The sequence below is a fragment of the Pseudoliparis swirei genome, chromosome 7 (assembly GCF_029220125.1).
Source record: "Pseudoliparis swirei isolate HS2019 ecotype Mariana Trench chromosome 7, NWPU_hadal_v1, whole genome shotgun sequence".
Lineage (NCBI taxonomy): Eukaryota > Metazoa > Chordata > Actinopteri > Perciformes > Liparidae > Pseudoliparis > Pseudoliparis swirei.
In genome coordinates this window covers 6,173,719-6,186,466 of record NC_079394.1, presented here as the reverse complement: position 1 = coordinate 6,186,466, position 12,748 = coordinate 6,173,719, and the positions used below count along the sequence as shown (strand labels likewise).

General features: G+C 41.8%; 1 protein-coding gene across 3 annotated transcripts; it reads left to right on the top strand.

Moving 5' to 3' along the window:
* The first annotated feature begins 2,415 nt into the window (after positions 1–2,415).
* zfand5a (zinc finger, AN1-type domain 5a) lies at positions 2,416–9,951 on the top strand. 3 transcript variants are annotated; one of them, XM_056418990.1, is made up of 6 exons: positions 2,416–2,637; positions 6,215–6,376; positions 6,944–7,061; positions 7,197–7,279; positions 7,772–7,900; positions 8,069–9,951. In XM_056418990.1, the coding sequence occupies exons 2-6, from the start codon at positions 6,217–6,219 to the stop codon at positions 8,215–8,217; spliced, it is 639 nt and encodes a 212-aa protein (XP_056274965.1). In that variant the 5' UTR covers positions 2,416–2,637; positions 6,215–6,216; the 3' UTR covers positions 8,218–9,951. The 3 variants fall into 3 exon arrangements, with proteins under 3 accessions (XP_056274965.1, XP_056274963.1, XP_056274964.1); XM_056418988.1 differs by having other exon boundaries at positions 2,416–2,703; XM_056418989.1 differs by having other exon boundaries at positions 2,417–2,703; positions 6,959–7,061.
* The last annotated feature ends 2,797 nt before the right edge of the window (positions 9,952–12,748 follow it).

The following is a 12,748-nucleotide window of genomic DNA, read 5'->3' as shown; positions in this document are numbered from 1 at the left end:
TTGACGAATACTTTCCTCGGAAACTGTGCCCTTAAAAAAGAAATACTTGATGAAGTGTGTGCATGTGTGTATGTTTGTGTGTGTGTTTGTGTGTATTCCCCATAAAAAAGCTAAGGGAAGATCAGCAGCAGCAGCTACTTCTACTTTCTCTCGGTTTAACCGCTTTTCAGTGTCCACATGAATTCTGGTTTGAACTGGAGTGAACAGAATATTAGGCAATAGCTTCCAGACTGTATTAGCCTTCTAAATCTCCAAGAACTAATTCACAGGATAGATGACAGCATGTTCCCTTAAACTTACACACACACACACACACACACACACACACACACACACCCCGAGGCCTTTAGTACCTGCATGTCTGTACGTTACACTTACAAGGCTGGGGATTGCGTTGGGACTTGTTAGAATTGCAGGGCAAACTATACAGCACACATGACACACTGCATTTGAGTGGAAGGAAGGTGTTTTCCGGTTTCACCATAACAAGGCCAGCAGGACATGATCCGGTGGCTGTTTGTGAGATAAACAGTAAGCCAAAGTCAAATTTGATCGAACAAAATAACTCACATGATTGTGTAATGTTAGAATGTCAGTGACATTTCAGCCAGATCATGATAGCGAACCACTAGAAGTATGTTTAACATCATGGCTATGGCCAAGATTTTGAAAATACTTATATTTTAAGTCAACTTATATTCAATAAATACTTATATTTTAAGTCAACCTCTACATGACATTTTGGCCAACGCCATCAAATGCACAGGAATGGTTTTCTTCTCACACTTTTGAGATAATTTAACAGTTAAAATATCATTCCTCAGAATACAAGAAAATAATTCTGCTGCAGAAATTGCTATATTTTAGCATATGCTTTTAGCCTGAATTTACTTACATCTGGAATTTAAGGACGTGCAATTTTTTGTTGAACTGAAAAGATTGCTTTATCCCCCCCAATTCCCTGAAATTTTAATGAGGTCATGCTGTCAGGGCCCTCAGCGGCAACAACCATGTTTACTGAAATGTATTTCACAACCAATTTCTGACAGTACATCCTGAGACTATCCTGATCTCATTTTGCTCTTATCTTTTGTAGCCTCCCACAAGACATGTTTACAGTCTCAACGTCAACACCTTTGTGTGTGTGTGTGTGTGTGTGTGTGTGTGTGTGTGTGTGTGTGTGTGTGTGTGTGCGTGTGTGTGTGTGTGTGTGTGTGTTTGTGTGTCTATCCTTTTATACATCTATCTTTTTGAGTTTCAATATCAACTTTTGGATTGAGGACATTTTTCCAAATTTAAAGCCATTATGGTCTGATCCTACTTGGGCAGGATCTTCAAGAGCTGTTTGACAGTCAATATTTTGTTTTAAAAATATGGTTAGCATTATGTGTAATGCTGTGTTCACACCAAACACGTTTGCTGTAAAACGGCAGCCTTAGGTCCAATTCAGTGTTAGGGTTGGGGTTGGGCATGTTGTTGTGACTGTTCATATTAAGATTAGAGATGAGGGGCTAAGCAATATGTAAATGAGGTGCTTCGATAGGTGATTATATATATTATATCTAAAGTATCAATACTTCAGATTCAAGGTTATTGTATTAGTTGTTGTATTGATATTGATACTATAGCATCAATAGGATCAATACCAAAACATTCAGTATCACTCATGATGGAAATATGAATACTCTTGTAATTCACACATTAAACATATTTTAGATGACACTGATCAAATGGGTTGTATTTACAATCAAAATGTAAAAAAATCTATTGAGCCTTATTTTGACATGCATTGAGAGACAGACTATAGCCAACATTGTTTTATTTAACTTGGTATCAGTTCTAAATGTTGTGATATCATCCACCCCCACTGTCTGTTGTTACCCCCCAGGAAACATGTTCACTCTCAGGGTCAACAAAACAAGGGGGGAGCCTAGTTTCAACCTCTCTCTAAACAACCAGGCTTTTATATCTCTGTGGTTATACATCTGCATTTGTTCTGTTCCCCTGACATAAATAATCAGATATGTGGCAGGAGGGGCGAGGCAGTTTCAACAAGAAACAGTGTCCTCTCACAGAATATTGTACAAAGAGGCATTCCCAGGAGAAAATCCTCTGAATAATCACATATTTATTTATTTAAATTCTGTCATGTCAGCACTATAATGTATGTGTGCGTTTGTCTAGGCGGATTACTCAATAACACAGATTCGTGGTCTGGTAGGCGGATGACGAATAGATGTGTAATAACGCAAGTGCCTGCGCGCATGCGCACAGCCGACTGTGCCCTCCCCACCGACTCGCTAAACTGTCCATCGCGCTCGGGGGCTCCGCGGTCAGCCAATGGCGACACGTTGCTTTACCCGTGACATCATCCGCCACTCCTCTTACTAAAGAAGGAAACAAACATCCATCCAGAAGGAACGGGAGACGGAGAGAGGAAGAGAGAGAGGTAGGAGGGCGAGGAAGGGAGAATCAACCCCACCTAGACCCGTCTGACACGAAGGACACCGACACACAGACACACATAGAAAGAGTCACGGACCAGGACCCGAAACCCGAGACCTTTTTTCTTCTGCCAGGACAAACGGCCACTTTCCCCCCCGTCGTCTCGCGAGAAACTTCATCGTTTTTTAGCAGGTGATGATCTTGGATTATTGCTTTTTTTCTTAAGGATGCATTTTGAAGTGAGCTCAGCTTGTCGAGGTAAACATGAAAAGAGGGGTGTTTAACTCAGCTGATGGTCGGTCACGGCGACCTTTACCGGTGGATTGAAAGGTCAGGGTGTGTGTGGCGGTGGTGTTGGTGGTGCTATTGTGTGGTAAACACGCTTTTTGATCTTTGGCTCGTTGAAGTTTTCTCCACCAACAGCTCCACCACCACCTCCTCCTGACTGGAAACATCACAAGCCCTCAAACGTGACTCCGTCTGCTTTAGGGGGAAAACAAGGGAGGGAGCTAGCTAGTCCTGGTTGCTGTCTCTGTTTTTCTATTTGCCCCGAGCTGGGGGATGGGGAACCAAAGCCAGCTAATTCCTGTCTAGAAATAGAAAAATCATAAGCCGAATGTGCAAGTAGAGCGAAAGAGTTGATTTGAAATGACTACAGATGATTTGGTTAAATATAAAATGGCATGCCAGTACCTGCCTGGTGTTGGTAGTTTCAGCGTTGAAGAAAAAACCAGGTTTGCTCGGTGTGAAGAGCTCTGTGGCCAGACCAAGTCGTGTCTTAGTGTGAAAGTGTGATTTTATAGTCGAGGTTATTCACATTGTTTGGTTGAAAACACGTAGAAAACGGAAATAAGTAGACATATTGCGAGAAAGGGGGAGCTACAGAACGATGTACAAACAGGAAGCAGAGAGATTGCAGACAAAGGAAGAAAGAAGAAACAAAGGGAGCAGAGACCTCACTGTCTAGACTGTAGGTTATTTCAGAAAACATCAGTGCTGGTGCCTTCCTGACGGCGTCTGATGAGTATTTGCAGCACTGTGTCCTTTTATAGAGAATACTTTAGTGCGTGTGACAAACAGTGGGCTTTCCCCTGCCCTGTCCTTCAGTGTGACTCAGTAGTTTTCAGCACAGCAGGGCCTGTAATAAGAGCTAACGTTAAACCTGTGTGTGATACAGGAGCACAGTACCCCCCTTTTGTTTGCTCGAGATTTTCACAGCTCTGTTTAAACTGGGTTCAATAGTCCATCACTTAGAGAACAACCAGAACAATTTAGATCAGTTTTCACATTTCATTGCTGTGTTTAGTTTTTTATGAAAGGAAGTTGGTGGTGAATGACTGTTCATCAGGGCTGTTCGTCAGTTATATGTCATGCACATCATGTGCGTTACTCTCTGGTCTAAAAGATCTAATTTAATCATCAAACATTCTTTATGCAGGCTGTTCGTGCCATGTTGAAAGCTAAGAAGAATGTAGGTAACCTTGAGTGATTTCACCTCCTACCTTATCTCAGGTTGGTGAGAGGTCTCGTGGAGGTTAGGTTGACATGCCTGCTGTTTGTCTGACAGCTGGGCCCTACAGTGACAGCTGAGCCCCGCTGTTCATTGTGCCTTTGTGTCAGAAAGTCAACAGTCCTGGTCAATCTGTTACCAGCTATGGTCACGTTCTTTGTTTTATCTTTCATGTTGTTTTTCTCGACAGATGTAATGTTGTCTGTCTCAAGTTTGAATTTATATCTTTCATTTGAGGAGCTGCTTTAACTCAAAGACCTTGTGTGGTATGAATGTGTAGCTCAAATTGTACAGCCCAAATGTAGCTGTCAACATAATAAACTGGTGGTGGGTGTGAAGTAATTTATACTGTTGATCGCATGCAAAGAGATATTCCTCTCCAGCTGCACGTTACTAACCTCGAGGTCAGTCACGTCGGGTATTTTTCAGCAGTCAGCAGTTGAACACATGACGCAAAGGCAGAGAAGGTCTTCGTGGTCTTTTCCAAGGAGAACTTTTTGTTGACACGGCAGTGATAGCATGCGGGGGTAGATAAAGGGGGGAGGAGGGGAGTTGTAGCTCTAGATTTAATGTCACTTGTTAGTCTGTTGGGGAGGCCGGGACACCTCGAGTGAACCGACAGGACGTTCTTAAACAACCGCCAGCCTTTCCTGGAACATTAAGCTTGTCTGTCCTGTTTGTGTCCGTGACCAGAATGGAGACACGCTTCTCAACAACGCAAGCAGCTGCAGTGTTACGGCACGACGGGGCCAAAGGTCGTTTACAATGGAAAATATGGTTCTGTTGCTGTGTGTGCTGGAAGCTGACGATTTGTAAAACAGACAGGGCAGGAACGACAGACAGGAGGCCTCTTACCAATCTCTAATCTAGAACCTCCTGTCTGTTGTTCGTTCATCAAGGTGTTTTTGATCTGTTGCCTCAAAGGCAGCTCCTCCCATTACACAACTTCCTGTTGTATTGCATTGCAGCAGAGCGGCGTGACGGCATCATGGGACGACACATTTTGCCAAGCTCCGCACATACACACTTATGTATGTCCTTATGTGTGGGGAGAAATGACTCGAGGGGTTTTGTAATGTCTTGTGGGGCGAGAATCACTGGGCGAGGGATGGGAATACTTTTGAAAGTGTTGACCGACTTTGTTTCCTATCTTGTGTCTTTTGGTACAAACAGTTTGTCGCTGTAACTGCCTTGTTCTTTTGGTGGCGGAGATACTGCCAGTGAGTCAGTGCTTCGTTTGGTGTCTATCTGGAGGAAGATTGATGAGGCAGTGTTAGTAATAGTGAAGAGTCACAACTTGTCAGATAATTATCATGAAACTGTTGACGCATTTAACACAATTGGCTTTTGTTATGAACTAATTGATGCCAACTATGTAATGCTACATGATTAGATATTTGGAGGGGGGGATTGATTACAGTTGTTCTTAACCCTTGTGTTGCCTTCGGGTCATTTTGACCCGATTCAATATTTAACCCTCCTGTCGCCTTCGGGTCAATTTGACCCGATTCAATGTTTAATGTCGGTGTTCTTTCGGGAGTCAACAAACAAACATAAAGTACCTCACACTTAAACTTGGAAAACAATATTAATTCTAATAATTTTCTGGAGATTTTAATAGCTGGGGTCATATTGACCTCAAGGGTAAAATATGTTAGTAAATATAAAGGTAACAGGAGGGTTAAACATTGAATCGGGTCATATTGACCCGAAGGCGACAGGAGGGTGAAACATTGAATCGGGTCAAAATGACCCGAAGGCAACACAAGGGTTAAAGCACTATACAGATATGAAAATGAGAGATGGTGGGCGAAATGTTAAGAGCCATACCAACTGTTCCCAGGACCGTGGGGAGGGGATGGTAGAAAGAAAAGGGGAACGCAACAGTGAACAATGCTGTGGGACAGAACAGCGTTCAGCTTCCGCCAAGGTGCCGAACAGAGCGAGTGTTTGTTTGCTCTCCGTGCTTCCTGTGGCGACGCGTTCATTACTGTATTCATGCTAAAGGGCAAGTCGAAAGAGACAGGCATGTTGTTTTCAAATGTTCATATTATTCCGCCTGTTATCTCTGAGCCCTGGCAACAAGTTTCTTTGGGACCAGATTGGCAGGACAGCATTGCTTCACGGGGACGTGTGCCCCGTGATGGAAAACATGGTAGCCTCCAGTTGTATTTCACACTGATGTGTCGGTGCGGGGAAATGCTCCGTCTCCGTGTGTCTGTCGGTCTAATCCTCAATCTGTTTCTCTCATTCTGTTAGCAATGGCCCAACAGACGAACCAGAGCCAGGTGCCCATGCTTTGTGCCACAGGCTGCGGTTTCTTTGGCAACCCAAGAACCAATGGTATGTGCTCCGTATGCTACAAGGACCACCTGACACGGCAGCAGAGCAGCGACCGCATGAGCCCCCACAGCCCTATGGGTAAGTTAGTTCACACAAAAACAACAAAAAGAGCTGGAGAACTGGGTCTGATTTCACCACCAGTTGATTTCAGAAGCCCAGTTTGCACTATAAACTTTATTTACCGCTTGAGATAAGGAGGGACTCAGGAAAGTGTCGACATTGTTTGGAAATACAACCAGTTCCAGGCCAGTCAGTGTCTTTCCCAGCTCTCCTCTCCCTGCGCTCCCTTTCTGTTTTTCCACTCTTTGTTGTAATGAAAGACAGCTGTTTTCTTCATTACGGTGTTCAAGGTTAGGTGGGGGTTCGCTCATTTTTTTATAGATCAAACATTACAGTTTCTCTCACAATGTGACACTGGCAACCTGTTGAGACCTGGTTGCAAAACAAGACAAACATGGTCTAAATAACAGAGATTATCTTGAAGATAGCTTTGAGAACATAAATTATTCCTATATGGCCAAGTCCACTGAAGAGATTTTAAATTATTGATCTAGGGTAGATAAATTGAGTTTATTTGTGCATATTTTATACTTTTTGTATGGATTTCAAATGTTTTTGTTTACTGTTTTGTCTAATGGATTTTAGTCTGTTCTCACCTAGGCTCGGCTGGTAGTCTTACCTCAGAGGCCTCAGCCATCCAGAGACTAGAAGCCAGTCTCGCCAGGGTTGATGCCTCCCCTGCCTCGTCACCAGTCATGTCTAGGTCAGTGGTACTATGTTTAATTAAAGTTAGTAGAATTAAAGTAGTAACTAAGTGGTGAATGTGAGAACTGCGGGTTCCTTTTCTCCTGCTGATTCCTGTTTCTCCATTTCTTTTGTTTTTTATTTAAACCCTCAGAACTGTTCAAGGATCTCTTCCTGTGACCCAACAAATGACAGAGATGAGCATCTCGAGAGAGGAGCCAGAACCCTTAGAGCCTGGTAAGACATACACACTCACTAAGACACACTTGTAGTTACCGACAGACTATAAACACGTGACACACAGGCAAAGAACAGACACATGAAGATCAATGCTCACATACAGACTTCTTATGGCAAACATCGCCTTGTAGGACCCACTGTAGCCACCGTTTATTTGTTATGCTACACTGAATACCTTAAACCCAACTATTGGTTTGACTTACAGCCTCCAAAAAAGAGAGGAGTCCTACAAATAAACGCGTTTTAAAAATACCTCTACACCAGAGGGCATTCTCAGATTGGATGCTGCCTGCCAGAGGCTTCCTCAGTGTATTGCACTATTCTCTGCCAAGATAGGGAGGGGGCAAATTGGAGAAACAAAGATAATTTCGGTTGCCAGTGTGTTTGCATGTCTTATAGAAGTATTAATGTCTTACTCTTGCAAATTCAAGATAAACCACGCATGACTAAAAAGTATTTTATTCCCCCTGTTGTCTTTCTCTTCTGTAGTTGTAAACCAGCCTGCTGCTTCTAGCCCTTCTCCTGTAGCTTCTTCCAGCAGTGAAGAAGGCAAGGGTGACACCCCAAAACCCAAGAAGAATAGGTGCTTCATGTGCCGCAAAAGGGTGGGCCTTACAGGTGAGCAGATGGGGTTATGAAGGCGCACCTGATGCCACACATATTCTTACTGTCAGTGATGCAGGTTGTGATAACTGTTTTACTGGTCATAGATGGAAAGACGACCTCTCTAGTTTAGACTTTCACCTCTCTTGTCCTAGCTTTGACCCCTGACCTTTGTGCTTCCAGGGTTCGACTGTCGCTGTGGCAACTTGTTCTGTGGCATCCACCGGTACTCCGACAAGCACAACTGTCCCTACGATTACAAGGCTGAGGCTGCCGCCAAGATCCGTAAAGAGAACCCTGTGGTGGTGGCTGAGAAGATCCAGAGAATATAGATTTTACAAAACAGAAGCAGCAACAATGACAACACCGTTAACAAAGACTGGAGAATGAGTGTGAACCTTTTTGAAAGGAGCACTGACAAGAGTGACGAAGTGAGGATCGAAAGGACTTGATTTACAAAATTACAACCTCAAGAAAATGATGGAGAAAAAAAGAAAAAATCAAAACATCCTGTCTGAGGGAGATGCATGAATGATCACTTTCCTCTTTATTTTGATTAATTCATTAGTTTGTTTTATCCTACTTTCTGTGGTGTAACTTTGCGGCTGTTCAGTCCTCTTTTTTTAATTAATAATATGTGTTGTCTTATTAAGAGCAGCCCAAGCTAACTGTCCAGGATATGGTGTGCTCCTCTCTCCCAAACCAGGCGCCATTTTGTGCCAAACCGTAGACAGCCATTTTACTAAGACCCTGTCGTGTGTCAGACACGAGCACGTCTTTCAAAGCATTCAGACTACACAGTAACAGTCCACACGAGTTGCGTCCCTTAACCTTTGAACGTCTTGTGCTCCGTTGGTACTGGAGAACCGTACAACTGTCCCCCACCATGCACAAGGGGCTTTGTTACTTTGTCTCTGTCTTCCCTAGCTTTACCTACCTCACAGCTGCTATGTTAAGCTTAGTTGTCTTCCCTTTTACTTTGTTTTCATCAGCTTCGACCCCAGCAGAACCATGGATCATCTTGATAGTCAGCCTCAGTGACCCTCTGATCAGCATGACTGTGTTGACTTTGATTGGTTTGATTGTGATGAGGCTGTTTCCATTATGGCTGGAGGTATCATGCTAGACAGGGACAAACAAATTACTCCCAAGTTTCACTGAATCTAAACATTTTCAAAAGACGTGATGGGTAAAGGTCTGAACTGGTCTGAGCTCCTGGTGCAGGGCTGTGTGTACTGATGTATGGCCTGAGAGGAAGGATGGCACCCTTCCCTTGCAGGCCTGGTCGGTAGATTAAGCATCAATATTGTAGGAGCATGAATGAATGGGATAAATGCATGAGTTACTCTTCATCTGCGTTAGTGTTTCAGAAATAGGGTTTTACACATTTTATTTGCTCAGAGACAATTATCTGTTTGTTTTATTAGTTTTTCTCTCTTCCATTGATATTGTACTGATGTTAGCGCATGCATTAAGTGCATTTGTGGAATTAGGGTATGTGAACCATGATTTTTTTTCCTTATTTTAAATATGCTAACAGAACATTCATGTGAGCACAGTGAGTGTGTGTGTGTGTGTGTGTGTGGTTCCCCAACCTTTTTGTCTGTGGAGCTATCCGGTTTATCAGCACATGTTTACAGAACTACAGGAGCATGCCAGAGCTAGATTTATGAAAAATAATAGATTACAAGATTAGATGTAACTTCTCATCTTCCCAACAGCTATTTGTCTGTATGACTGCTTTAGAGCACCATATAGGTGTGTGTGTGTGTGTGTGTGTGTGTCTGTTTTCATGGCTGCCTGACACATTGAAGCCCATGTATGTTTGTGACTTGTGTTAATCCCTTGTTTTCTCCCCCTGTGAGGATGTTTGATTGTTTTCATTTAAAAGACAATTGTATGTATCCGTTTTGAATTTTTCCTTTCCGATTCTTAGTTATATGCAAATTTGTACAAAAAATGAAAAAACAACAAACTGTTGATATTTATGTATTACATATAATCTTGCTATCCAGCATTACGACAGACTAGTATCATGTAAATAAAACTGTACAGAGAGACATTAACCAGCTTCATTGTGTGTTGACTTTCATAGCTCCTCATATTTTTATTTCTCAATCTTGTTGGAGTTATAGTTGAGTGTGTTTGGATATTTTTTCTGCACTGAGTACTGCACCGTTAGACATATAGACCTGTCCGGGTCAAAGGGGCAACTTTTAAATAGAGTTAACAGGGTCATTATACCATTGTAAATATGGTTGTTTTGGGAAGATGAAGCGAATGTTGAATCAGCACAAGGCGATTATGTCAGGAGCTCCAGCCTCTAATACCTTACCTCAGCTAACTGCTTTTAATACAGAGCTGTGTCAGCACAGATAGTAAACCTTGCTCAAGATACTCTTCCTGGAAGAAAGCAATCATTTTCCTCTCGGCCGTATCTGCAGGACTCGCATTATGTGTGTGTGTTTCAGAGACAATGTGTATTCTCACTCTCCTGTAGGGAGCTATGGGGCTGAGTGTGTTCATAGATGGCGTCACAGCAACAGCTGCACAGACAGCTGAAGTGTGCTCGTGTGGTGCCCCTGTGACAGAAAGCCACAGATCACATTAGACACAAGTCTAAAGTACAATGGAGGATTTACACAAATGCATATTGGGTGGGAAAATGTTTCACTCTTCAAATGCAATATATTTATTTAGCTGTCTAAATCCAGCTATAATGACAAAGAATTAGAAGGCAAATGAATCACTGACCACACCAGGCTTACTGTTAATCACAAGTCTGCATGGCCTTTGAACCAGAGGACACAAGAGTGTACTTCATAAGTAATGTCTTGACAGATGAGAGGAGGATTAACTCACTTAAAATATGACCTGGAACAACTACAGACAACCTGCATCACACTGTGTGTGTGTGTGAGTGTGTGTGTGTGTGTGTGTGTGTGAGTGTGTGTGTCAGTAATCCCTCAACCCCCCACATGCACACTAACCTATAATTTGTTTCACTGATGTGTGCAGCTCATTTATCTGTGTCATCCCCCTGTGTGTGCGTGTTTGTGTGAGTGTGTGGGTGTGTGTGTGTGTGTGTGTGCAGGCAGGCATTCGTGTGCATGCGTGTGTGTCTGCCATTCGGTGTAACTGAGGTTAAAAGGTTGGCTCAGGAGATGTAAGACATCACCGATTCTGAATGGAGGATCATGACAGATGTTGTTGGCAAATGTGCTAAAGCAGATGGAAGTTATATGAGGCCACAGACAGTAAAGACAAACATGAACACACACTTCTTTCTCAAGGGGACGATAGCACCCACATTAACTTAATCTTCCTCCTCTTGTTTAATGTGCATCTGTCTCAGTTTCACAATACATCATATCGTAAGTGCTAACTTCATTTGATACTACATCAGTAGTTATACAAATATTATTGCACACATAAACATGTGAAATACTTGCAGATTGTTAAATCCCTTCAACGTCCACACACAATGAACGTTCACAATACGCAGGAAGAATTTGTACGTATAAAGGCTGTTTTTACTCAGAATTTGAAATGGATCGTCCCTCAATTTATAGGGTTGATGGTTTGATCACAGACTCTTCTTGTTCATAAGACAAAGTATCCTTGAGCAAGGCATTGGAATTCAAAACACTCTATGCTGCCATATGGGTGTTGTTAAAATACATCTTACATATTGAACTTTCTTATGTTCTTATTATTATCTTAGGCTCTACCAGGCAGCCAATTTTGACACACAGTGTGAAAGCTGTGAGTGTGGCCTATTACCTTACATATTAGAATATCCATTGTAATGTTTGGAGCAACCAGAGCTGTTGAAATCTAAATTAGCCAGCATACTTCAGAAAATAAAGAAAGAAATGGGTAGACTTTTATAAACACTGAACTTGTACTGTGGTATCACAGCAAATGCAGCTGGGCCCACCATTCACAATGCAGGTGTTCTGGTAGAGTTGATTATTGGGGCCATTGAGCCTTATATTTCTAATTAAAAACAAAACTGGATTGAGTCAGGAATCAAAAGCCAAAGATTGATGGATTATACGAGAACCAATTAGCAATGATTACATTTAATGATAACACATAATCAGTGCTTTAAGTGGGTGTTAATTACGAACTGCTGAAAATGCATTGGAATGCTAAAATCTAAAAGTTTGAAGCTGAAATATAAATAAAAAAATAGCTTAAAATAGCTCTGTGTTCTTGGCTGGTTGAATTCTTAATTAGAACATTTCGCAAAGAAATTTAGATGATCTGGCTACTGCCGAGGTGAACTTCCTCCCTTGTTACGGCTCCTCTTGACAAATGGGTGAAACTGTTGGATTCCATTGGCACACGTGTACAATATTCCATACTACTCTGCTATAAATAATGCCTAAAGAGTTAAGATTTACTCCATAGGATCCCACTCATTGATTCCATAAAATAAATAAAAAATGTGAAAAAGTGAAAAGATAAATAATATCTGAAAATATACAGTAATAGTTGAAGGTTTTGTAAACATAAAAAGGTCGACATGGTGTCTTTAGCTGAAAGTATAAAGATCTAAAAGCTTTTAAAGTTGAAGACTTTCTCCACTCTTATCCAATTCATAATAATAACTATAAAATATTTATAATAAGAACATTTCAAAAGTAAAAAATATGAAAAGTCTTTCCGCACGAGTCCCGAAGGAGCGGATTAAAAAAATATATTATAACGGAAGGTAATGTTTTGATCGCCGTGTATTTATTTATTTATTTATTTGTATGCGTGTTATTCGCATAAGTAAAAAAGTATTAAACCGAATCGCATGACATTTGGTGGGATGATTGGTTATTATCCGGGGACCATTTGATTAGATGTTGG

Excerpts from the sequence above, each read along its gene's own strand:
- zfand5a (XM_056418988.1), top strand. The coding sequence starts at position 2,673 with ATGCATTTTGAAGTGAGCTCAGCTTGTCGAG. Across the intron at positions 7,062-7,196 it reads TCGTCACCAGTCATGTCTAG|AACTGTTCAAGGATCTCTTC; the intron begins GTCAGTGGTACT and ends TTAAACCCTCAG. Across the intron at positions 7,280-7,771 it reads GCCAGAACCCTTAGAGCCTG|TTGTAAACCAGCCTGCTGCT; the intron begins GTAAGACATACA and ends TCTCTTCTGTAG.